The sequence below is a fragment of the Trematomus bernacchii genome, unplaced genomic scaffold (genome assembly GCF_902827165.1).
Source record: "Trematomus bernacchii unplaced genomic scaffold, fTreBer1.1, whole genome shotgun sequence".
Lineage (NCBI taxonomy): Eukaryota > Metazoa > Chordata > Actinopteri > Perciformes > Nototheniidae > Trematomus > Trematomus bernacchii.
Window position 1 is genome coordinate 18,223,594 of NW_022987720.1, and position 26,052 is coordinate 18,249,645.

Sequence of the window (26,052 nt, forward strand, 5' to 3'; positions counted from 1 at the left end):
TTAGAGAAGTTTCACTACTTTACACAGAGCTGACTCTTGACCTCTTCATTTACATGGAGCTATAAATAAGGAGACGAGGCCTACAGGTGCATCCTGGGACGGAAGAGAGGGAGGAGTAGAGAGGTGATGCTTGACTGACGGAGCATGAAAACTCAGTAGCTGATTTTGATTAGATCCGTAAAGTTTTGCATTAAGTTACCTTTTTAATTCAAAAGAAAACAGTCTGGCTAAAACTAGAGGTTTTGTTATGAAATCTTCATAATGGATTGTAATTAGCTCTCAGTGTTCATCTGTACATTCTTGCAGCATCCAAAATAAAAGACAAATGGGGCTAAGCCTGCGAGCTAGTTCAGACAGTCAACTCGAGCACCAATGATACATTAACACGTGACGCACCTCGTCCCTCTTACAACCAACCAAACACATTCTCCTAAACATGCCGCTCTATTTAAGCTGCCAGGTCTTCCTGCCTCTGCCTCGCTATGCTGCTGCTGCTGCTGTGTTCACTTGCTATTGCTGCGTTCATGTTCCTGCTGCTGTGTTTCATGTTGCTGCTGCTTGCCTGCCCCACCACCACCCCAGCTCCACCCCAGCTTCCACCTGTAGGCTCGGGGGATAGTTATCTAATCATCACTCAATGTTCTTTGTAAATCTGTGGAGTGATGAGGCCCGAGCCTAGACGCCAAACTCAAACTATATGCTGCTTATAATAAACATATTAAGAACATGTGAGTTGTCTGACTGAAATCTAAATGATGTAAAAAAATACCTGAACTTAATATTTTCAACACTGCCTTTGAAAAGTGAAGTTCAAAGTAACGATGAACAGAGGAACTGTTTTGCTCTTCAAAGGTCATCATCTTGTCAGAAATAACCTTGAATCTTGATTATACTTTGGTCCATTTAGAACTCATTTTAGAATAGGTAGGATAAACAGGCTACTACAGAGAGGAAAACAATTAAAAGCCATATGACCTAACTTTCAGGAACTTTATATTGGCTACAGCTGACACGACCCCGGCACACATCTCTTCAGCGCAACATGTGGCCTTAAAACTGATAAAGAACAAATGATTTCCAGATGTTGGGATGGCATCTTGCATGGCAACTTCCACAACACTGGACTGTGAGTGTGAAGACATGACACAATGCTTTATACAACTAGAGTCAAAGAGAAAAATGTAAATGCTAAATAAGTCCTTTATGTCCTTTTACAATGTATCAAGTCAAGTCAATACATGTTGCAAATTAATCTATTTTAATAATGATGTGGGTAAATACAAACAATCATAATCAAATAATTATTCGTACACGATTATACAGTATTATATCACAACGTTAGATTACATTTTTAGGCATCATGTTCTTTATGTCCAGTTATTAATACAATAATGACAGCTGATATAATGTGAGTGAATGCTGCCATCTTGTGGTTAAAAGTGACTTTGTCGGGAAAGGATACATTTAATTAATTTAAAAATCTTTTTTCTACACATACATCACAAGAGCAAGACTTTATATTATACAAACTTATAATCTCCTTATGTGAAGAATATATAAAAGATATGAATTATTGAGAAACATCCACACTGAAGGGTCTAAGGTCTCTGTGGCCCTCTTCTCCTCGCTCTGAAAAGGGTGGGCTCCTGGACAGTCCCCCTGTAAGGAGGCCTCCTCTGTGCTCGCAGTGGAGATCTCAGTCCGACACCGGGGGGAACCCTCTGTACGGGACGCTGAGGCAGAGCAAACCTGCCTTGCTTGAGGTCGTCCACAAAACCCTCCACACTGTCAAACTTTGAGGTGAGTCTACCCAGCTCGTCTTTCAGAGAGTTGAACTGCCTGTAGAGGTCTCCCAGGGCCTCGGACAGAGGCTGGATCCTGGACACATGTAGAGGCATTTAGGAAAGTACAAGAGAGCAAATGGTTTCATTATTTGAATGAGCTTTGGCAATGTTTTCATGAGCTGACATGAAATAGGAACATTGTTTACTTGCAATACATAACCAAGACAAGAGCTCATGAACATAAAGTCACAACATGTTGTTAAGCAGGAGCAGCCCCACCACATGCAGAAACATCAGGATAGCAGACATAAAGAACGGAAGTCCCTTTTAAAGAATCTGAAAATATAGTTTAGGAAAGGACACGTGCAGTAAGCACTGCATCTGATATGGTTGATCAGGAATGTCCGTTACTAGTTGTTAGTATCATGTCCCAGAGCCAAAACGCTGAACTTATCAGAACACAATATTACACAATACACAGAACATGTTCATCTGAAACATTTCCCATTGGCACATTCTCCATAGTGAGGTCATTTACAAAGTTGAGTTGGCTTTGTGTGGATGGGATCACTTACTTGCTCTGATAGTTCAGTTGTCATGCGCAGAGCAAAGCAAGTTATATAATTTATTATTACACTAAATTGCAAACCATTAAAAGCACACTGACATCACTGACTGTTGTTATTCTCACTCTTACTCAACATGTTCTCTTCTTGATCTTGTCTGAGCATACCAGCAGTACAATTTAAAGTGAGAAGCCGTTGTGACCCACCTGTTGTATTCAGGCAGGACTGAAGCGTGGTCATTGATCAGCAGATCTTTCACTTGGGTTAAAATGGCATATTTCCAGTTGTCCAGTACCTGGGTCAAATTGGAGCAAGTCTTGCCATTGGTGTGTCCTGCTGAAGACAGAAATGTAGAGGAGGAGATAATATTCATCCTGATCTTTCCAAACAGAATCTTAATTTGAGTTTTTTGTTTTTTAAACAATACTTTATTTAGGATTCACAAATTGAGGAAAACCGAAATTGACCACAGATTTTTCCTGACCTTTAGAGTCCCAACGTGAGGTTTCCTGCTTCCATTTCTGAGCTCCGCATGTTAAGAATAATTGGTTTAAAAGCGTCTAAAGGATTTTATTTGAACAATAATTGATTAAATGTATCCATAACTTTAATACATTTAATAGTGAAAATATGAATAAATAAATATGCACTCCAGCATCAAACTGTCTGAAATGTTCACTTAATACAAGTTTTTTTTCTTATTGATTCATACATTTCCATGAAACCTTTTGTTTTTTATTACAGACCTGTTTTAACCTCATATTTAATAATTAAATATGTTCATTGAAATTCAGGAATCAGAAGTGTTATTATAAATAATGTTTTAATGGAATCAAAACAGAGAGACTAACATACATGTGTTGTTTTTAGCTGCTTACAATAGTTACGATACTAGAATAAATCTGAAAAATTGAGAAACAGAAAGTGAGTTTTCCTCCTCCCTCTCTTCCTTCCCAGAATGCACCTGTAGGCCTCGTCTCCTTATTTATAGCTCCATGTAAATGAAGAGGTCAAGAGTCAGTTCTGTGTAAAGTAGGGAAACTTCTCTAACTGAAATACATTGATAGTTTCATTGTTAACATTTGGTCATTCACAGTTTACTTCTAAATGTGCAGTCAGGTTAGTTTAATATCCTATACAAAGAATGAATTCAACTATTTCCCCTCCACAAAAGATAAGTGATAAATCAATAGTGAAAACTATGCAGATTGTCCCAAAGCTCCTCCTCCTGTCAGCCACTCTCAGTTTCAGTGTTCAAGTATTAAATGGCTCCTCCAGCTCCTCCTCTCCTCATCCTCCAAACCCTCTCCTCTGTCAGCAGTGAGCTCACTTTCTTAGTTCCAAGACCCTCCTCACACACTGACACCATGCTGGGGACCCTCTGCACTCTCATCACTGCTCTAACATGTAAGGAGGCTGACTGACTGCAGCTCTGACCTCATGTTGGATTCATCAGTCTGTGTGTTTCTCTTGACTCCATGTCCTCTTGTTGTTTCCAGGTGTGAGTGGTGTGACGGTGGTGACACAGAAGCCTGTAGTGACGGTGAGGAAAGGAGAGACAGCCTCCATGGACTGTAACCTGGGGACTGTTACTAACAGAGTTGCTGGCTGGTATAAACAGATTCCTGGAGGAGTCCCTCAGTTTGTTTTATATTTCCATCACAGCAATAGCGCTCCAACCTATGGCTCTGGCTTCTCCTCTCCAAAGTTCACATCTACTCATCAGTCTACATCAGATTATCGTTTGATCATCAGCAATGTGGAGGAGGGAGACTCAGCAGTCTATTACTGTCATACATGGGACGGCTCTGTGAATGAGAACGTATCACAGTGATTTACACCGTGACAAAAACCTCCTCACAAGAACTTCTGCTTTTTCAGTCTCTGACACATCTGATAACAGAGCCTTCAAACAACTCAGTGTCTCACACCATGTGCAATAACCTGTTTAAAAACATTTAAAGGATTTTACCAGATTCATTTTAACAATAATTTATAAATGTATCCATACCTTTAGTAAATGCTTTAATAATGAAAATATGAATAAATGAATATGCCATCCAGCATCATCCATAATACCTGAAAAATAATTCAGGCTTTTAAAGCCACTTTATCTTGCCAAATAATATCTTATACTTATAGAAAATGTACATAATCTGGGTTTAATACACAAGATACAGTAACAGTGACAGGGACACTTAATGAGTCCTGTTTCCTGAGGCCCTGAAGAAACCTGACATACAATATTGAAAAAGTAACTATCACATTCACATCCGGTAATCTAGATGCAGACTATCAATAACTCAATACATTTTAAATCAGTTTGTATAATTAGGTAACATTTTTGTTTGTAGGGATTAACATTGAAAGCATTTGAAGATACAATCTTTTTCCATTCTGTTACGTTCACAAATAAACTTTAAAGCGAAGATAAATATGAACTTATACATTGATGGTGTCAGTTGATAAGATTATTAGACGATGAATTAAAATGTAGATTAAATCAGAAACTCCATCTGGTGGAAGTTAATAATACTCATGCAGAGGACATCAACAGATGGCCAAACACCGTCTGATAACGAATAAATAAAAAGATTGCTGCTGTAATTATAAAAATGTTTCACATCAAAAACACAATGTAGTTTGTCTGTGAATGAAAGCAGTCCTCAAGTCCAGCAGAGGTTTGGAATATAATCAGCCTGATGAAGTGAAGGAGATGTTGACAGTGAAAGTTGCTCTCAGCAGGATGTTTCAGTTCCACTCCCCTCATCAGTGAGAGTCAGGAGGTTTTTGTACAGCCATGTATACAAACTGAATCACTGTGGTATTCGGACAAGGCACCAAGCTGATAGTGACGAGTAAGTACTTTCTAACTCTTCGTGAAACAGGATATATTTGATGTTTCTCTTATGTATGAAGAGCAATAATCATTGTTTATGTTGCTCACTGTTTTAAACATTAAGCAAGTTTTTCATTAAATAACAGACTGGTTTTTAGATCTTCAAGCCAAGCTGTGTGTAATTGAAGCTAATGAAATGCTCACAATGTTTTAAATATTTTCAACAAATATTTAAAACATATTTTGATGGTTGAGGGAATTTTAACATCTTAAAACTGTATTTCATTTGAAGACTTTTTTTTTGTGTGATATCAATACTAAAAGTGTGTGTTTATAATGTTTAATTACTATTAGTCTTAAGTTTAGGAATACATTTAAATATCCCCAAATATTTCTGTGGCTATATGGGATTAGACTTTTCTCTCACTTTGGTGGTTATACAATAAAATCAGAGTTACTGCTGATACACCATCACATCGAACACTGACTTAAATTAGTATATTACACATTTTAAAAAGGATAAGACATATAAAGTGACTTTATGAATTGATTAAACTAATCCTGAAAAAAGGAAAAAAACGTATTGGTTTGTGTTTGATAGATTTGTTTTTGAAAGGAACAGTGCTCATATGAGTTAATAACTTCTATGTTTCTCTTTTTCCCATTTAACATGGTTTACTTTTTCAGATTGATTGTTATAATATAAACTCATATACTAAATGGTTCTGTTTCTGTCTTGCTTTGTATAAATGATTTGATTAGTATTTGATGGAAGCTCTCCATGTGTTTTCAGGCTCCAGCCTCCCTCCTCCTGTCCTCACAGTCTTCCCTCCGTCCAGTGCTGAGCTCCAGGCCAGCAAAGCCTCTCTGGTGTGTCTGTCCAGTCAGTCTGGGCCTTTTGCAGATGTGAGCTGGTTGTCTGCTGGGAGTCCAGTGAGCAGTGGGATCTCTACCAGCACCGCTGTTCAGCAACCCGACAAGACTTTTCAAATCAGCAGCTATCTGTCCGTCCAGACGTCAGACTGGAACATGGATAAGGTTTACACATGTAAAGTGACTCAGGGCTCCCAGACTTCAGAGCAAAACATCAAGAAGTCCGAGTGTCCTGCTGAGCAATAGTAGAGGAGCACAATGACCATTTAGTGTCTGCTGCTTTATTGTGTGTGCTGTTTGGTCATTACCAGCTTTACATGTGAGAGAACATGTGTCTGCAGGCATGGAATACAAATGTTGACAGTAAGAGGGAAGTGTTGTATCAGCTTTGCAAATGGCGCATTTCTTTTTTGCAAGATTTATTAAAAACACAAATAAAAAAATATCTGAGAACAAAAAAAGTCTTTGTATTTATTCATACTTTTTCATTAAATCTTGAAACTTTGAGATTAAAGACCTGTCTTTCCAAACTCTTATTAATCAAAATATGTTTAGTAGAATTCAGAAAGCCCAATTGTTATTAGAAGTTTATTTTAATGAAAGCAGAAGACAGAGATTAACATTACGTCGCTGTTTTGAAGCTGCTTGCACCGGTTAAGATCTTAGAAGAAATCTGAAAAAAAGAGAAACTGAAACTGAGTTTTCATGCTCCGTCAGTCAAGCATCACCTCTCTACTCCTCCCTCTCTTCCTTCCCAGGATGCACCTGTAGGCCTCGTCTCCTTATTTATAGCTCCATGTAAATGAAGAGGTCAAGAGTCAGCTCTGTGTAAAGTAGTGAAACTTCTCTAACTGAAACACATGGATAGTTTCATTGTTAACATTTGGTCATTTACAGTTTACTTCTAAATGGGCAAACAGTGTAGTTTTAGATTGGGTCCCCTGGGCCAGTGAGTGTGTGCCTGTCTACATGCAGTTTTCTCATTTAGATCAACATGTGTCTTTACTTTAGTCCGGATTAAAACATGACATATCTTCAGGATATAACAAGTTGATCATATCCACTCTTCAACCTAGCATTCAGTTTGAAGAGGAGGTTTTTTTAAACTCAAATGGGGAAGCAGATCTTTTTATTTTCTTAAATTGTTCAACTGATAACTTACTCAGGCAAATTGAGTCCATGTGACAAAATGTTCAAGTTGTGAAGAAAATGAATACATGATGTAAGTTTAACCTTCTCAAACTAGAAAAGCTGAGTTCAAAATCCAAAAGCTCTTTGAATGAATGAGACAATCTAACTTGATATAACTAAAGTGTAGAATTACAACAGACACTGAGGCTCTTTCTGATGGGGTATTCTTTTAATTAAATTAACTTAGTGAAAAGGTCATTTTCACAAATGTTGTAAGTATTAAACAGTAGAAATCCATGAAGGATATAAAAGAATACTCTGCAGACGTATATAATTCACATAGAAGGTCAAATGTCTGTGTTTCCAGTCACTGGCAGTTTACTGTTATTTTACAGAAAGCTGTTACTTGAACTCTTCATTTACATAAAGCTTTTAGAAAGAAGATGAGGGCTGCAGGTGCATCCTGGGAAGGAAGGAACGGAGGAGTAGAGAGGTGACGCTTGACTGACAGAGGATGAAAACTCACTTTCAGTTGCTGATCGTATCTGATTTGAATATCATAAAGAATAAGTATTACATGTAGTTACGTTTTTCTCAATTTTATCCTTTATCACACTTAAAATCATATTCTTAAAGAAGTTTATACCATATGAAAGAATTTTAAGCACATTTTCTTGATAAAGATTTAACTAAAAGTGAGATATAAAGATACCATCTGTGTATTCTTGACTACCATGATCACTAACAAAAAATACAGAAGCAATAGAATGTTTTTATGAAATGCGTTTTAATTGAATATGTTGAAAAACATTTAAATCATTTGCAAAGCTGATACAACACCTCCACGTAACTGTCACAACTTTAGCACAAGCCTGCAGACACATGTTCTCTCACATGTAAAGCTGGTAATGACCAAACAGCACACACAATAAAGCAGCAGACACTAAACGGTCATTGTGCTCCTCTACTATTGCTCAGCAGGACACTCAGACTTCTTGATGTTTTGCTCTGAAGTCTGGGAGCCCTGAGTCACTTTACATGTGTAAACCTTATCCATGTTCCAGTCTGACGTCTGGACGGACAGATAGCTGCTGATTTGAAAAGTCTTGTCGGGTTGCTGAACAGCGGTGCTGGTAGAGATCCCACTGCTCACTGGACTCCCAGCAGACAACCAGCTCACATCTGCAAAAGGCCCAGACTGACTGGACAGACACACCAGAGAGGCTTTGTTGGCCTGGAGCTCAGCACTGGACGGAGGGAAGACTGTGAGGACAGGAGGAGGGAGGCTGGAGCCTGAAAACACATGCGAGCTTCCATCAAATACTAATCAAATCATTTATACAAAGCAAGACAGAAACAGAACCATTTAGTATATGAGTTTATATTATAACAATCAATCTGAAAAAGTAAAGCATTGGCAAAAGAGAAACATATAAGTCTTGACCTATGAGCACTGTTCCTTTTTAAACAAATCTATCAAACACAACCCAATACATGTTTTTCATTTATTCAGAATACTTTTAATCAATTAATAAAGTTATTTTATATATCTTATCCTGTATTTACATTTGTAAAATACTGATTTAATTCATTGTGAAATATGATGGTGTATCAGTCGTAACTCTGCTTTGTTTGTATATAACCACCAAAGAGAGAAAAATACCAATCCCATATAGCTACAATATTATTCAGGGATATTTCAAATGATCCTTAAACTTAACACTAATTACACACATTCAGTAATGACTTTAATGCACATCTAATGAGCCTTCATTTTAAATATAGTTTATAAATGTTAAAACTGTTCAAATCTGGTAAAATTCCCTCAACCATCAAATTGTTTTAAAATGTTTGTAGAAAATATGTAAAACATTGTGAGCATTTCATTATCTTCAATTAAGCACAGCTAGGCATGAAGATCTAAAAACCAGTCTGTTAATTAATGAAAAACATGCTTAATGTTTAAAACAGTGAGCAACATAAACAATGATTATTGCTCTTCATACATAAGAGAAACATCAAATATATCCTGTTTCACGATGAGTTAGAAAGTACTTACTTGTCACAATCAGCTTGGTGCCTTGTCCGAATACCACAGTGATTCAGTTTGTATACATGGCTGTACAAAAACCTCCTGACTCTCACTGATGAGGGGAGTGGAACTGAAACATCCTGCTGAGAGCAACTTTCACTGTCAACATCTCCTTCACTTCATCAGGCTGATTATATTCCAAACCTCTGCTGGACTTGAGGACTGCTTTCATTCACAGACAAACTACATTGTGTTTTTGATGTGAAACTTTTTTATAATTACAGGAGCAAGTTTCTCATTTATTTTGTATGTTTTCAAGCAGATGGGGTTTGGACCTCTTTTGATGTCCTCTGCATGAGTATTATTAACTTCCACCAGACAGAGATTGGGATTTAATCTCCATTTTAATTCATCATCAAATAATCTTATCAACGACATCATCAATGTATCAGTTCATATTTATCTTCACTTCCATGTTTATTTGTGAACGTAACAGAATGGAAAAATATTGTATCTTCAAATGTTTCAATGTTAATCCCTACAAACAAACATCTTCCCTAATTATACAAACTGATTTAAAATGTATTTAGTTTATTGATTGTCTGCATCTAGATTTCCTGATGTGAATGTGATGTTTTTATGTTTTTAATATTGTATGTCAGGTTTCTTCAGGGCCTCAGGAAACAGGACTCATTAAAGTCCCGTCACTGTTACTGTATCTTGTGTATTAAACCCAGATTATGTACATTTTCTATAATTATAAGATATTATTTGGCAAGATAAAGTGGCTTTAAAAGGCTGAATTATTTTCAGGTATTATGGATGATGCTGGATGGCATATTTATGTATTCATATTTTCATTATTAAAGCATTTATTAAAGGTATGGATAGATTTATAAATTATTGTTAAAATGAATCTGGTAATTTATTTTTTATTTAACCAGATAAAAACATTGAGATAAAATCTCATTTTCAATGCTGATCTGGCCAAGAAGGCAGCAACGTTACACATAACACATAACACAAACATATAAAATACAGAGAACATAACTAAGAAAACAAAAGACGAAAAAGCAGTCACTACATTGTGCACATTAGGACAGTAAGAAAAGTGCACTACCTGTTACTGCAAGAGCAGCTGGTGGTAAGGACTTCAGACAACTTCAACTTAAAACATGCTATAGAGACAAGTGCCCTCAGTTTTAGGCTTGACTGAAGGTCATTCCAAGACCAAGACCATAATAAAAAAGACTCCTTTTTCCAGCCTCAGTCCGCACAGCAGGTACCTGGAACCGTATCCAGGCACTGGTTCTGAGGTTGTAAGAGTCGCAAACTGGGGCAAATCTGACACATATGTAGAGTGGAAGCTTACCTAAAATGGCTTTATACATTAATAAAAACCAATGCTGCATCCTACGCATAGTAAGTGAGGACCATCCAGTTAGGCTATACAGTGTGCAATGATGAGTCCTATAGGGTGCATTTGATATATAACGCAGTGCAGCATGGTAAAGTGGGTCAAGTTTGGCCAAAACAGTGGGACAGGCAAATCTATAAATGGTATCACCGTAGTCCAGCTGGGAAAGGAATAAGCCAGAGACCAACCTTTTACGGGATGAAATTGAAAAACAACATTTAAGTCTGAAAAGGAAGCCAAGAGTGAATTTCAATTTCTTTGTTAAAACTTCAATATGGTGTTTAAAGTTCAGATTACTGTCCAACCAAAAGCCCAGATATTTGTAGGTATCAACAAACTCAACAGAAACGCCATCAAGGGTGTCAATGGAGAGGCAAGAGGACGTTGACTTGGGAGCAAAAAGCATTGCTTTGGTTTTCTTACTGTTCAATAGCAGTTTGGAATCAAGAAGTGCATGCTGCAGCGTGATAAAATCTGATTTTAAATTGGAAACGGCCATATCCAGAGAAGGAGCACATGAGTATACAATAGTGTCATCAGCATACATATGATAGGTAGAAAATTGCATCTGATTACAAATATTGTTTACATATAATAAAAAGAGCAAGGGCCCCAAAATAGAGCCCTGTGGAACTCCCTTCTCCAAGGTGACAGGGTCAGAGACAGTACTACCCAACCTGACGCATTGAGTACGGTCGGTTAGATAACTCTGAAACCAGCAAATGGCATTGTGACCGAAACGAGACACCAACATAACATTAGACATAATGTGGTGATCTACAGTGTCAAATGCTTTGGCTAGGTCAATAAACAATGCAACGCAAACTGATTTCTTATCCAAAGCAGCCTTAATATCGTCTAAGAATTTCAGACTGGCAGTCACAGTACTTGTCACGATCTGTCTGTGTTGTGTTTTGTCTTGTCTTTTTCTGTCTCTGGTTCCTGTTTTGTTTTGAAATGTTTTCCTCCTTGTGTCTTCTCTGTTCCTTCTTCCTGTGTTTGCCTTCCTGTCTTAGTTTCCCTGGTGTGTCTGATTGTTTGATTGTGTTCACCTGTTGCCCTTGTGTTTCTGCCTCCCTTACCCCAGCTGTGTCTCGTCTTGTCATTACCCCTCCCTGTATTTAGTCTTGTCTCTTCCTGTGTTCCCCTGTCGGTTCATTGTTGGTTTTTCCTGTCTTCCTCCATGTCAGTCATGTTTGTTTCTCCTGTCTCCCACCATGTTGGTCACGGTCAGTTTTCTGTAGAACCTATGTGTTTCATGCCATGCTATTGTTAAGCTTTGAGAATAAAGCTCATTTTTGTTTCGAGACCGTTTACCTTTTCTGATAGTCTGCATTTGGGTCCTACCCTTCCACGCATTCCTTACAGTACTGTGCTTTGATCTGAATCCAGATTGCATAGGGTTAAGGATGTTGTGTGAATTTAAAAAAAGTTTTAGCTGAGTAGAAACAAGGGACTCAAGAATCTTTGATAACACAGAAAGATTTGAGATAGGACAATAGTTATTCAACTCCGTGGGATCACCAGCTTTGAAGAGGGGCGATACCAGAGCTTGCTTCCACACAGCTGGCAGTGTGTGAGTGGACAGGGAGAGATTAAAAATATCAGTTACTGGTTGGTAAAATTCTAAAATATTTTTAAACAGGTTATTTCACATTGTGTGGGACACTGAGTTGTTTGAAGGCTCTGTTATCAGATGTGTCAGAGGCTGAAAAAGCAGAAGTACTCGTTAGGAGGTTTTTGTCACGGTGTAAATCACTGTGATACCCACTCTTTAGCAGAGTCATCCCATGTTGTACAGTAATAGACTGCTGAGTCTCCCTCCTCCACATTGCTGATGATCAAACGATAATCTGTGTTTAACTGATGAGTAGATGTGAACTTTGGAGAGGAGAAACCAGAGCCATAGGTTGGAGAGCTATAGCTGTGATAAAACCTCAGTACAAACTGAGGAACTCCTCCAGGAATCTGTTTATACCAGCCAGCAGCATAGTTAGTAACAGTCCCCAGGTTACAGTCCATGGAGGCTGTCTCTCCTTTCCTCACCGTCACTACAGGCTTCTGTGTCACCACCGTCACACCACTCACACCTGGAAACAACAAGAGGACATGGAGTCAAGAGAAACACACAGACTGATGAATCCAGCATGAGGTCAGAGCTGCAGTCAGTCAGCCTCCTTACATGTTAGAGCAGTGATGAGAGTGCAGAGGGTCCCCAGCATGGTGTCAGTGTGTGAGGAGGGTCTTGGAACTAAGAAAGTGAGCTCACTGCTGACAGAGGAGAGGGTTTGGAGGATGAGGAGAGGAGGAGCTGGAGGAGCCATTTAATACTTGAACACTGAAACTGAGAGTGGCTGACAGGAGGAGGAGCTTTGGGACAATCTGCATAGTTTTCACTATTGATTTATCACTTATCTTTTGTGGAGGGGAAATAGTTTAATTCATTCATTGTATAGGATATTAAACTAACCTGACCCCACATTTAGAAGTAAACTGTGAATGACCAAATGTTAACAATGAAACTATCAATGTATTTCAGTTAGAGAAGTTTCACTACTTTACACAGAGCTGACTCTTGACCTCTTCATTTACATGGAGCTATAAATAAGGAGACGAGGCCTACAGGTGCATCCTGGGAGAGAGAGGGAGGAGTAGAGAGGTGATGCTTGACTGACGGAGCATGAAAACTCAGTTGCTGATTTTTATCAGATCTGTAAAGTTTTGCATTAAGTTACCTTTTTAATTCAAAAGAAAACAGTCTGGCTAAAACTAGAGGTTTTGTTATGAAATCTTCATAATGGATTGTAATTAGCTCTCAGTGTTCATCTGTACATTATTGCAGCATCCAAAATAAAAGACAAATGGGGCTAAGCCTGCGAGCTAGTTCAGGCAGTCAACTCGAGCACCAATGATACATTAACACGTGACGCACCTCGTCCCTCTTACAACCAACCAAACACATTCTCCTAAACATGCCGCTCTATTAAGCTGCCAGGTCTTCCTGCCTCTGCCTCGCTATGCTGCTGCTGCTGCTGTGTTCACTTGCTATTGCTGCGTTCATGTTCCTGCTGCTGTGTTTCATGTTGCTGCTGCTTGCCTGCCCCACCACCACCCCAGCTCCACCCCAGCTTCCACCTGTAGGCTCGGGGGATAGTTATCTAATCATCACTCAATGTTCTTGGTAAATCTGTGGAGTGATGAGGCCCGAGCCTAGACGCCAAACTCAAACTATATGCTGCTTATAATAAACATATTAAGAACATGTGAGTTGTCTGACTGAAATCTAAATGATGTAAAAAATACCTGAACTTAATATTTTCAACACTGCCTTTGAAAAGTGAAGTTCAAAGTAACGATGAACAGAGGAACTGTTTTGCTCTTCAAAGGTCATCATCTTCTCAGAAATAACCTTGAATCTTGATTATACTTTGGTCCATTTAGAACTCATTTTAGAATAGGTAGGACAAACAGGCTACTACAGAGAGGAAAACAAATAAAAGCCATATGGCCTAACTTTCAGGAACTTTATATTGGCTACAGCTGACACGACCCCGGCACACATCTCTTCAGCGCAACATGTGGCCTTAAAACTGATAAAGAACAAATGATTTCCAGATGTTGGGATGGCATCTTGCATGGCAACTTCCACAACACTGGACTGTGAGTGTGAAGACATGACACAATGCTTTATACAACTAGAGTCAAAGAGAAAAATGTAAATGCTAAATACGTCCTTTATGTCCTTTTACAATGTAGCAAGTCAAGTCAAAACATGTTGAAAATTAATCTATTTTTAATAATAATGTGGGTAAATACCAACAATTTGTACGCGATTATACAGTATTATATCACAACTTTAGATTACATTTATAGGCATCATGTTCTTTATGTCCAGTTATTAATACAATAATGACAGCTGATATAATGTGAGTGAATGCTGCCATCTTGTGGTTAAAAGTGACTTTGTCGGGAAAGGATACATTTAATTAATTTAAAAATATTTTTTCTACACATACATCACAAGAGCAAGACTTTATATTATACAAACTTATCATCTCCTTATGTGAAGAATATATAAAAGATATGAATTATTTTGAAACATCCACACTGAAGGGTCTAAGGTCTCTGTGGCCCTCTTCTCCTCGCACTGACAAGGGTGGGCTCCTGGACAGTCCCCCTGTAAGGAGGCCTCCTCTGTGCTCGCAGTGGAGATCTCAGTCCGACACCGGGGAGAACCCTCTGTACGGGACGCTGAGGCAGAGCAAACCTGCCCTGCTTGAGGTCGTCCACAAAACCCTCCACACTGTCAAACTTTGAGGTGAGTCGACCCAGCTCGTCTTTCAGAGAGTTGAACTGCCTGTAGAGGTCTCCCAGGGCCTCGGACAGAGGCTGGATCCTGGACACATGTAGAGGCATTTAGGAAAGTACAAGAGAGCAAATGGTTTCATTATTTGAATGAGCTTTGGCAATGTTTTCATGAGCTGACATGAAATAGGAACATTGTTTACTTGCAATACATAACCAAGACAAGAGTTCATGAACATAAAGTCACAACATGTTGTTAAGCAGGAGCAGCCCCACCACATGCAGAAACATCAGGATAGCAGACATAAAGAACGGAAGTCCCTTTTAAAGAATCTGAAAATATAGTTTAGGAAAGGACACGTGCAGTAAGCACTGCATCTGATATGGTTGATCAGGAATGGCCATTACTAGTTGTTAGTATCATGTCCCAGAGCCAAAACGCTGAACTTATCAGAACACAATATTACACAATACACAGAACATGTTCAGCTGAAACATTTCCCATTGGCACATTCTCCATAGTGAGGTCATTTACAAAGTTGAGTTGGCTTTGTGTGGATGGGATCACTTACTTGATCTGATAGTTCAGTTGTCATGCGCAGAGCAAAGCAAGTTATATAATGTATTATTACACTAAATTGCAAACCATTAAAAGCACACTGACATCACTGACTGTTGTTATTCTCACTCTTACTCAACATGTTCTCTTCTTGATCTTGTTTGAGCATACCAGCAATACAATTTAAAGTGAGAAGCCGTTGTGACCCACCTGTTGTATTCAGGCAGGACTGAAGCGTGGTCATTGATCAGCAGATCTTTCACTTGGGTTAAAATGGCATATTTCCAGTTGTCCAGTACCTGGGTCAAATTGGAGCAAGTCTTGCCATTGGTGTGTCCTGATGAAGACAGAAATGTAGAGGAGGAGAAAATATTCATCCTGATCTTTCCAAACAGAATCTTAATTTGAGTTTTTTGTTTTTTAAACAATACTTTATTTAGGATTCACAAATTGAGGAAAACCGAAATTGACCACAGATTTTTCCTGACCTTTAGAGTCCCAACGTGAGGTTTCCTGCTTCCATTTCTGAGCTCTGCATGTTAAGAATAATTGGTTTAAAAGCGTCTAAATGATTTTATTTGAACAATAGTTAATGAAATATATCCATAACTTTAATACATTTAATAGTGAAAACATGAATAAATAAATATGCACTCCAGCATCAAACTGTCTGAAATGTTCACAGAATACAAGTTTTTTTTTCTTATTAATTCATACATTTCCATGAAACCTTTTGTTTTTTATTACAGACCTGTTTTAACCTCATATTTATTAATTAAATATGTTCATTAAAATTCAGGAATCAGAAGTGTTATTATAAATAATGTTTTAATGGAATCAAAACAGAGAGACTAACATTACATGTGTTGTTTTTAGCTGCTTACAATAGTTACGATCCTAGAATAAATCTGAAAAATTGAGAAACTGAAAGTGAGTTTTCATCCTCCCTCTCTTCCTTCCCAGAATGCACCTGTAGGCCTCGTCTCCTTATTTATAGCTCCATGTAAATGAAGAGGTCAAGAGTCAGCTCTGTGTAAAGTAGTGAAACTTCTCTAACTGAAATACATTGATAGTTTCATTGTTAACATTTGGTCATTCACAGTTTACTTCTAAATGTGCAGTCAGGTTAGTTTAATATCCTATACAATGAATGAATTAAACTATTTCCCCTCCACAAAAGATAAGTGATAAATCAATAGTGAAAACTATGCAGATTGTCCCAAAGCTCCTCCTCCTGTCAGCCACTCTCAGTTTCAGTGTTCAAGTATTAAATGGCTCCTCCAGCTCCTCCTCTCCTCATCCTCCAAACCCTCTCCTCTGTCAGCAGTGAGCTCACTTTCTTAGTTCCAAGACCCTCCTCACACACTGACACCATGCTGGGGACCCTCTGCACTCTCATCACTGCTCTAACATGTAAGGAGGCTGACTGACTGCAGCTCTGACCTCATGTTGGATTCATCAGTCTGTGTGTTTCTCTTGACTCCATGTCCTCTTGTTGTTTCCAGGTGTGAGTGGTGTGACGGTGGTGACACAGAAGCCTGTAGTGACGGTGAGGAAAGGAGAGACAGCCTCCATGGACTGTAACCTGGGGACTGTTACTAACTATCCTGCTGGCTGGTATAAACAGATTGCTGGAGGAGTTCCTCAGTTTGTTTTATATGTTTATCACGGCCATAGCTCTCCAACCTATGGCTCTGGCTTCTCCTCTCCAAAGTTCACATCTACTCATCAGTCTACATCAGATTATCGTTTGATCATCAGCAATGTGGAGGAAGGAGACTCAGCAGTCTATTACTGTCACACATGGGACAGCTCTGTGAATGAGTACGTATCACAGTGATTTACACCGTGACAAAAACCTCCTCACAAGAACTTCTGCTTTTTCAGTCTCTGACACATCTGATAACAGAGCCTTCTAACAACTCAGTGTCTCACACCATGTGCAATAACCTGTTTAAAAACATTCAACGGATTTTATTGGATTAATTTACACAATAATTTATAAATGTATCCATACCTTTAATAAATGCTTTAATAATGAGAATACGAAAAAATAAATATGCCATCCAGCATCATCCATAATACATGAAAATAATTCAGACTTTTAAAGCCACTTTATCTTGCCAAATAATCTCTTATACTAATAGAAAATGTATATAATCTGTGTTTAATACACAAGATACAGTAACAGTGACGGGACTGTAATGAGTCCTGTTTCCTGAGGCCCTGAAGAAACCTGACATACAATATTGAAAAAGTAACATCACTACATTCACATCAGGAAATCTAGATGCAGACAATCAATAAACTCAATATATTTTAAATCAGTTTGTATAATTAGGTAACATTTTTGTTTGTAGGGATTAACATTGAAACATTTGAAGATACAATCTTTTTCCATTCTGTTACGTTCACAAATAAACTTTAAAGCGAAGATAAATATGAACTTATACATTGATGGTGTCGTTGATAAGATTATTAGACGATGAATTAAAATGTAGATTAAATCAGAAACTCTATCTGGTGGAAGTTAATAATACTCATGCAGAGGACATCAAAAGAGGTCTGAACCCCATCTGCTTAAAACATAACAAATAAATAAAAAGATTGCTCCTGTAATTATAAAAAAGTTTCACATCAAAAACACAATGTAGTTTGTCTGTGAATGAAAGCAGTCCTCAAGTCCAGCAGAGGTTTGGAATATAATCAGCCTGATGAAGTGAAGGAGATGTTGACAGTGAAAGTTGCTCTCAGCAGGATGTTTCAGTTCCACTCCCCTCATCAGTGAGAGTCAGGAGGTTTTTGTACAGCCATGTATACAAACTGAATCACTGTGGTATTCGGACAAGGCACCAAGCTGATTGTGACGAGTAAGTACTTTCTAACTCATCTTACAACAGGATATATTTAAAGTTTCTGTATTAAGAAACATCAACCTATGTATGTGTTGATAAGTGTTTAAAACATTAAACATGTTTTTCATTCAAAAGCAGATTAGTTTTTGATCTTCATCCCAAGCTGTGTGTTTGAAGCTAACAATCTGAAATGCTCACAATGTTTAAAATATTTTCAACAAATATTTAAAACATATGTTGATGGTTGAGGGAATTTTAACATCTTAAAACTGTATTTCATTTGAAGACTTGTTTTTTTAATTGTGATATCAATACTAAAAGTGTGTGTTTATAATGTTTAATTACTATTAGTCTTAAGTTTAGGAATACATTTAAATATCCCCAAATATTTCTGTGGCTATATGGGATTAGAATTTTCTCTCTCTTTGGTGGTTATATATATACAATAAAATCAGAGTTACTACTGATACACCATCACATCGAACACTGACTTAAATTAGTATATTACACATTTTAAAAAGGATAAGACATATAAAGTGACTTTGTGAATTGATTAAAATAATCCTGAAAAAAGGAAAAAAACGTATTGGTTTGTGTTTGATAGATTTGTTTTTAAAAGGAACAGTGCTCATATGAGTTAATAACTTCTATGTTTCTCTTTTTCCCATTTAACATGGTTTACTTTTTCAGATTGATTGTTATAATATAAACTCATATACTAAATGGTTCTGTTTCTGTCTTGCTTTGTATAAATGATTTGATTAGTATTTGATGGAAGCTCTCCATGTGTTTTCAGGCTCCAGCCTCCCTCCTCCTGTCCTCACAGTCTTCCCTCCGTCCAGTGCTGAGCTCCAGGCCAACAAAGCCTCTCTGGTGTGTCTGTCCAGTCAGTCTGGGCCTTTTGCAGATGTGAGCTGGTTGTCTGCTGGGAGTCCAGTGAGCAGTGGGATCTCTACCAGCACCGCTGTTCAGCAACCCGACAAGACTTTTCAAATCAGCAGCTATCTGTCCGTCCAGACGTCAGACTGGAACATGGATAAGGTTTACACATGTAAAGTGACTCAGGGCTCCCAGACTTCAGAGCAAAACATCAAGAAGTCCGAGTGTCCTGCTGAGCAATAGTAGAGGAGCACAATGACCGTTTAGTGTCTGCTGCTTTATTGTGTGTGCTGTTTGGTCATTACCAGCTTTACATGTGAGAGAACATGTGTCTGCAGGCTTGGAATACAAATGTTGACAGTAAGAGGGAAGTGTTGTATCAGCTTTGCAAATGGCGCATTTCTTTTTTGCAAGATTTATTAAAAATACAAATAAAAAAATATCTGAGAACAAAAAAAGTCTTTGTATTTATTCATACTTTTCCATGAAATCTTGAAACGTTGAGATTAAAGACCTGTCTTTCCAAATTCTTACTAATCAAAATATGTTTAGTAGAATTCAGAAAGCCCAATTGTTATTAGAAGTTTATTTGTAATGAAAGCAGAAGACAGAGTTTTCATGCTCCGTCAGTCAAGCATCACCTCTCTGCTCCTCCCTCTCTTCCTTCCCAGGATGCACCTGTAGGCCTCGTCTCCTTATTTATAGCTCCATGTAAATGAAGGGGTCAAGAGTCAGCTCTGTGTAAAGTAGTGAAACTTCTCTAACTGAAATACATTGATAGTTTCATTGTTAACATTTGGTCATTCACAGTTTACTTCTGAATGTGCAGTCAGTGTAGTTTTAGATTGGGTCCCCTGGGCCAGCGAGTGTGTGCCCGTCTACATGCAGCTCTCTCATTTAGATCAACATGTGTCTTTACTTTAGTCCGGATTAAAACATGACATATCTTCAGGATATAACAAGTTGATCATATCCACTCTTCAACCTAGCATTCAGTTTGAAGAGGAGGTTTTTTTAAACTCAAATGGGGAAGCAGATGTTTTTCTTTTCTTTAATTCTTCAACTGATAACTTACTCAGGCAAGTTGAGTCCATGTGACAAAATGTTCAGGTTGTGAAGAAAATGAATACATGATGTAAGTTTAACCTTCTCAAACTAGAAAAGCTGAGTTCAAAATCCAAAAGCTCTTTGAATGAATGAGACAATCTAACTTGATATAACTAAAGTGTAGAATTACAACAGACACTGAGGCTCTTTCTGATGGGGTATTCTTTGAATTAAATTAACTTAGTGAAAAGGTCATTTTCACAAATGTTGTAAGTATTAAACAGTAGAAATCCATGAAGGGTATAAAAGAATACTCTGCAGACGTATATAATTCACATAGAAGGTCAAATGTCTGTGTTTCCAGTCACTGACAGTTTACTGTTATTTTACAGAAAGCTGTTACTTGAACTCTTCATTTACATAAAGCTATTATAAAGAAGATGAGGGCTGCAGGTGCATCCTGGGAAGGAAGGAGCGGAGGAGTAGAGAGGTGACGCTTGACTGACAGAGGATGAAAACTCACTTTCAGTTGCTGATTGTATCTGATTTGAATATCATAAGAATACGTATTAGTTACGTGTTTCTCTATTTGATCCTTTATCACACTTAAAATCATATTCTTAAATAAGTTTATACCATATGAAAGAATTTTAAGCACATTTTCTTGACAAAGATTTAACTAAAAGTGAGATATAAAGATACCATCTGTGTATTCTTGACTGCCATGATCACTAACAAAAAATACAGAAGCAATAGAATGTTTTTATGAAATGCGTTTTAATTGAATATGTTGAAAAACATTTAAATCATTTGCAAAGCTGATACAACACCTCCACGTAACTGTCACAACTTTAACACAAGCCTGCAGACACATGTTCTCTCACATGTAAAGCTGGTAATGACCAAACAGCACACACAATAAAGCAGCAGACAGTAAACGGTCATTGTGCTCCTCTACTATTGCTCAGCGGGACACTCGGACTTCTTGATGTTTTGCTCTGAAGTCTGGGAGCCCTGAGTCACTTTACATGTGTAAACCTTATCCATGTTCCAGTCTGACGTCTGGACGGACAGATAGCTGCTGATTTGAAAAGTCTTGTCGGGTTGCTGAACAGCGGTGCTGGTAGAGATCCCACTGCTCACTGGACTCCCAGCAGACAACCAGCTCACATCTGCAAAAGGCCCAGACTGACTGGACAGACACACCAGAGAGGCTTTGTTGGCCTGGAGCTCAGTACTGGACGGAGGGAAGACTGTGAGGACAGGAGGAGGGAGGCTGGAGCCTGAAAACACATGGAGAGCTTCCATCAAATACTAATCAAATCATTTATACAAAGCATGACAGAAACGGAACCATTTAGTATATGAGTTTATATTATAACAATCAATCTGAAAAAGTAAACCATGTTAAATGGGAAAAAGAGAAACATAGAAGTTATTAACTCATATGAAAACTGTTCCTTTTAAAAACAAATATATCAACCCAATAATTTGTTTTCATTATTTCAGGATTATTTTTATTCAATTCATAAAGTCACTTTATATGTCTTATGCTGTTTTAAAATGTGTAATATACTAATTTAAGTCATTGTTCGATGTGATGGTGTATCAGTAATAACTCTGATTTCATTATATATATCTAAACACAAAAGAGAGAGAAAATTCTAATTCCACATAGTCACAAAAATATTTGGGGATATTTAAATGTATTCCTAAACTTAAGACTAATAGTAATTAAACATTATAAACACACACTTTTAGTATTGATATCACAATAAAAAAAAAAAGTCTTCAAATTAAATACAGTTTTAAGATGTTAAAATTCCCTCAACCATCAAAATATGTTTTAAATATTTGTTGAAATTATTTTAAACATTGTGAGCATTTCAGATTGTTAGCTTCAAACACAGCTTGGCATGAAGATCAAAAAACGAATCTATTATTTAATGAAAAACATGATTAATGTTTAAAACAATAAGCAACACATACATAGGTTCATGTTTCTAAATACAGAAACATCAAATATATCCTGTTCTAAGGTGAGTTAGAAAGTACTTACTTGTCACAATCAGCTTGGTGCCTTGTCCGAATACCACAGTGATTCAGTTTGTATACATGGCTGTACAAAAACCTCCTGACTCTCACTGATGAGGGGAGTGGAACTGAAACATCCTGCTGAGAGCAACTTTCACTGTCAACATCTCCTTCACTTCATCAGGCTGATTATATTCCAAACCTCTGCTGGACTTGAGGACTGCATTTTGAGTCTTCTTAGATATACGTTCACATATCAACATCAGACAGAGAATAACATTCATGAAAATGCTCTCAGAATTCATTCAAACTGTAGTGAGTCTCTCACTGAGGTTTTTGTCACGGTGTGAATCACTGTGATACAGCTGCAGAAGCAGAGCCATCCCACATCTCACAGTAATACTGAGCAGAGTCTCCTGCCTCTGCCTGCTTAATAATGAACTGATAATCTATTGTTGATGAGGCTTTAGAGTTGAATCTGTCTGAAGAGAATCCTGATCCAAAGGTGGGTGAACTGTCAGTACGATAAAATGTGAGGACATACTGAGGAGCTTCACCAGGAACCTGTTTATACCAATTGACTCTATTGTGATCTCTCTCCACGTTGCAGTTGAGAACAACCTCTTGTCCTGTAGAAACTGTGTGGACAGCAGGCGTCTGAGTCAGCACTATCACTGCATCAACACCTGTCAACATACAGAGGAACAGACATGAGTGAGAGGAGTATGTGTGAAAATATGGGCTGTAAAAAGAATGATAAGAATATCTTACATGTCAGAGCAGTGATGAGAGTGCAGAGGGTCCCCAGCATGGTGTCAGTGTGTGCTGTAAACGTCCCTTACTGTCCAGCTGAGAGGTGAGCAGAGTGAGAGGAGAAGAGAGACTGAAGCTTATAAACACACTGAGAGAGGAGAAGTGCAGGAGGAGGAGTTTTACACTCAGCACTGCTTTCATTCACTCACAAACTAAATGTTGTATTTGATGTGATTTACACTTTATAATTACAGAAGCAATTTCTAATTTATTTTTTATATTTTCAAACAGATGGGGTTTGGAACTCTTTTGATGTCCTCTGCATGAGTATTATTAACTTCCGCCAGATGGAGTTTCTGATTTAATCTCCATTTTAATTAATCGTCAAATAATCTTATAAACCACACCATCAATGTATCAGTTCATATTTATCTTCACTTTAAAGTTTATTTGTGAACGTAACAGAATGGAAAAAGATGTTCAAATGTTTCAATGTTAATCCCTACAAACAAACATCTTCCCTAATTATAAAAACTGATTGAAAATATAATGAGTTTATTGATTGTCTGCATCTAGATTTCCTGATGTGAATGTGATGTTTTGATGTTTTCAATATTGTATGTCAGGTTTCTTCAGGGCCTCAGGAAACAGGACTCATTAAAGTCCCGTCACTGTTACTGTATCTTGTGTATTAAACCCAGATTATGTACATTTTCTATTAGTATAAGATATTATTTGGCAAGATAAAGTGGCTTTAAAAGCATTAATTATTGTTCAGGTATTATGGATGATGCTGGATGGCATATTTATTTATTAATATTTTAATTATTATAGCATTTATTAAAGGTATGGATAGATTTATAAATTATTGTTAAAATGAATCTGGTAAAATCCTTTTAATGTTTTTAATCAAGTTATTTCACATTGTGTGGGACACTGAGTTGTTTGAAGGCTCTGTTATCAGATGTGTCAGAGACTGAAAAAGCAGAAGTTCTTGTGAGGAGGTTTTTGTCACGGTGTAAATCACTGTGATACCTCCTCTTTAGCAGAGTCATCCCATGTGTGACAGTAATAGACTGCTGAGTCTCCTTCCTCCACATTGCTGATGATCAAACGATAATCTGATGTAGACTGATGAGTAGATCTGAACTTTGGAGAGGAGAAACCAGAGCCATACTTTGGAGAGCTATAGCTGTGATGAAAATGTAAAACATACTGAGGGACTCCTCCAGGAATCTGTTTATACCAGCGAGCATAATGGTCAGTCGAAGTCCCCAGGTTACAGTCCATGGAGGCTGTCTCTCCTTTCCTCACCGTCACTACAGGCTTCTGTGTCACCACCGTCACACCACTCACACCTGGAAACAACAAGAGGACATGGAGTCAAGAGAAACACACAGACTGATGAATCCAACATGAGGTCAGAGCTGCAGTCAGTCAGCCTCCTTACATGTTAGAGCAGTGATGAGAGTGCAGAGGGTCCCCAGCATGGTGTCAGTGTGTGAGGAGGGTCTTGGAACTAAGAAAGTGAGCTCACTGCTGACAGAGGAGAGGGTTTGGAGGATGAGGAGAGGAGGAGCTGGAGGAGCCATTTAATACTTGAACACTGAAACTGAGAGTGGCTGACAGGAGGAGGAGCTTTGGGGCAATCTGCATAGTTTTCACTATTGATTTATCACTTATCTTTTGTGGAGGGGAAATAGTGTAATTCATTCATTGTATTAATATTGAAATCTTGAAGTACAATTATGTAGCTTAGGCCAAATGTTGGGATATGCACACATTAACGCAATGTACAAAAAGAACAGTTTAAATAAATGACTTTAGTTGGTTAATAAAGATTGGATTTATACGTTAAAGTTGTATGCATTATTTTAAACGTTTTTATAATGAGTCAACAACATACATCTGCTACAGGATCTTAAACTAAACTGACTGCACATTCAGAAGTAAACTGTGAATGGCCAAATGTTAACAATGAAACTATCAATGTATTTCAGTTAGAGAAGTTTCACTACTTTACACAGAGCTGACTCTTGACCTCTTCATTTACATGGAGCTATAAATAAGGAGACGAGGCCAACAGGTGCATCCTGGGAAGGAAGAGAGGGAGGAGCAGAGAGGTGATGCTTGACTGACGGAGCATGAAAACTCAGTAGCTGATTTTTATCAGATCTGTAAAGTTTTTGCATTAAAGGTGGGGTAGGTAATTTTGTAGAAACCAGCTCGAGTGCGCGAGAATTTGAAAATACACAGCCGGAAAAAATCTTCCACTTCCTTACAGAGCCCCTCCTCCAACACACACGAACGCGCACATGACCAATGAGGGCACGAGATAAGTTTGTGCAGATGGAAGGCTGACAGGCAGGTAGGCCATCCAGTTATTTTAGCCGGGCCGGCTAAATTGATTGGTCGTGCTTTTTACAGTATTACGGCTTCCACAGATGACATTTTTGTATGGATTTTTTGTCAAAGCACTTAAGATATTCATTTGCCGCGTTCACACCAAGTACTTTTCCGTACTTAGTTCCCAGCACTTAGTTCCCCTATGGAACTAAGTGCAGATCGCGTTCACACCGGAATAAGTTCCCTGAGGGAAGATTACGCAAATGAGCCGCTGACGTCACTTCGTCTTCTTCTGCTTTGGGTTTACTGGCAGGCCGCAAACAACTTCACGCGTATACTGCCACCCGAAGTCCCCGGCCGAAAGTCCCCAGAGTTGGGGACTGGCTTCAGTAGAAGCTGCTGGGACTCCCAGCAGCTTCTACTGAAGCCTTCCGAGTAAATCGCCAGAACGCCGACACCTCCTCATCTCCACCGCTCCCATGTTTTCCTTTGTGTTGCCATAAGTTAGTCTCTCTGCGTTTGTGCGCTGGGCTAATGCTAATGCTAATAATGCTAATGCGAGGATAATAAAATGGCGGCTCTACAAAACATTTCAGAGTTTTACAGGGCGTGGTTTGCAATTCGCCCACCCA

The 26,052-nt window shown here is 38.1% G+C and overlaps 4 protein-coding genes across 6 annotated transcripts; 2 read left to right on the top strand and 2 right to left on the bottom strand.

Moving 5' to 3' along the window:
- Window positions 1–3,600: 3,600 nt before the first annotated feature.
- Window positions 3,601–6,491, top strand: LOC117493636 (immunoglobulin lambda-1 light chain-like). Its single transcript, XM_034144290.1, has 4 exons — window positions 3,601–3,757; window positions 3,850–4,172; window positions 5,175–5,208; window positions 5,983–6,491. Exons 1-4 carry the CDS (start codon window positions 3,616–3,618, stop codon window positions 6,306–6,308), a joined length of 825 nt encoding a protein of 274 aa, XP_034000181.1. The 5' UTR covers window positions 3,601–3,615; the 3' UTR covers window positions 6,309–6,491.
- A 1,468-nt stretch (window positions 6,492–7,959) lies between these two features.
- On the bottom strand, window positions 7,960–12,981 carry LOC117493632 (immunoglobulin lambda-1 light chain-like). 2 transcript variants are annotated; one of them, XM_034144285.1, is made up of 5 exons: window positions 12,825–12,981; window positions 12,414–12,732; window positions 11,625–11,628; window positions 9,253–9,286; window positions 7,960–8,486 (listed from the first exon to the last, which is right to left on the bottom strand). In XM_034144285.1, exons 1-5 carry the CDS (start codon window positions 12,964–12,966, stop codon window positions 8,161–8,163), a joined length of 825 nt encoding a protein of 274 aa, XP_034000176.1. In that variant the 5' UTR covers window positions 12,967–12,981; the 3' UTR covers window positions 7,960–8,160. The 2 variants fall into 2 exon arrangements, with proteins under 2 accessions (XP_034000176.1, XP_034000175.1); XM_034144284.1 differs by lacking the exon at window positions 11,625–11,628 and having other exon boundaries at window positions 12,410–12,732.
- A 3,781-nt stretch (window positions 12,982–16,762) lies between these two features.
- Window positions 16,763–19,690, top strand: LOC117493646 (immunoglobulin lambda-1 light chain-like). Its single transcript, XM_034144302.1, has 4 exons — window positions 16,763–16,919; window positions 17,012–17,331; window positions 18,340–18,376; window positions 19,158–19,690. The coding sequence occupies exons 1-4, from the start codon at window positions 16,778–16,780 to the stop codon at window positions 19,481–19,483; spliced, it is 825 nt and encodes a 274-aa protein (XP_034000193.1). The 5' UTR covers window positions 16,763–16,777; the 3' UTR covers window positions 19,484–19,690.
- Window positions 19,691–21,043: 1,353 nt separating this feature from the next.
- LOC117493645 (immunoglobulin lambda-1 light chain-like) lies at window positions 21,044–24,653 on the bottom strand. 2 transcript variants are annotated; one of them, XM_034144300.1, is made up of 4 exons: window positions 24,525–24,653; window positions 24,110–24,432; window positions 22,347–22,380; window positions 21,044–21,570 (listed from the first exon to the last, which is right to left on the bottom strand). In XM_034144300.1, exons 1-4 carry the CDS (start codon window positions 24,562–24,564, stop codon window positions 21,245–21,247), a joined length of 723 nt encoding a protein of 240 aa, XP_034000191.1. In that variant the 5' UTR covers window positions 24,565–24,653; the 3' UTR covers window positions 21,044–21,244. The 2 variants fall into 2 exon arrangements, with proteins under 2 accessions (XP_034000191.1, XP_034000192.1); XM_034144301.1 differs by lacking the exons at window positions 24,110–24,432; window positions 24,525–24,653 and adding exons at window positions 22,685–23,007; window positions 23,093–23,199.
- Between the last annotated feature and the right edge of the window lie 1,399 nt (window positions 24,654–26,052).

Coding starts and splice junctions, on each gene's coding strand:
- LOC117493636 (XM_034144290.1), top strand. CDS start 3,616: ATGGCTCCTCCAGCTCCTCCTCTCCTCATCCTCCAAACCCTCTCCTCT. Junction 4,173..5,174: donor ACGGCTCTGTGAATGAGAAC/GTATCACAGTGA, acceptor TGAATCACTGTG/GTATTCGGACAAGGCACCAA. Junction 5,209..5,982: donor CACCAAGCTGATAGTGACGA/GTAAGTACTTTC, acceptor ATGTGTTTTCAG/GCTCCAGCCTCCCTCCTCCT.
- LOC117493632 (XM_034144285.1), bottom strand. CDS start 12,966: ATGGCTCCTCCAGCTCCTCCTCTCCTCATCCTCCAAACCCTCTCCTCT. Junction 12,733..12,824: donor TCTCATCACTGCTCTAACAT/GTAAGGAGGCTG, acceptor TGTTGTTTCCAG/GTGTGAGTGGTGTGACGGTG. Junction 8,487..9,252: donor CACCAAGCTGATTGTGACAA/GTAAGTACTTTC, acceptor ATGTGTTTTCAG/GCTCCAGCCTCCCTCCTCCT.
- LOC117493646 (XM_034144302.1), top strand. CDS start 16,778: ATGGCTCCTCCAGCTCCTCCTCTCCTCATCCTCCAAACCCTCTCCTCT. Junction 16,920..17,011: donor TCTCATCACTGCTCTAACAT/GTAAGGAGGCTG, acceptor TGTTGTTTCCAG/GTGTGAGTGGTGTGACGGTG. Junction 17,332..18,339: donor GGGACAGCTCTGTGAATGAG/TACGTATCACAG, acceptor AACTGAATCACT/GTGGTATTCGGACAAGGCAC.
- LOC117493645 (XM_034144300.1), bottom strand. CDS start 24,564: ATGCTGGGGACCCTCTGCACTCTCATCACTGCTCTAACAT. Junction 24,433..24,524: donor TCTCATCACTGCTCTAACAT/GTAAGGAGGCTG, acceptor TGTTGTTTCCAG/GTGTGAGTGGTGTGACGGTG. Junction 21,571..22,346: donor CACCAAGCTGATTGTGACAA/GTAAGTACTTTC, acceptor ATGTGTTTTCAG/GCTCCAGCCTCCCTCCTCCT.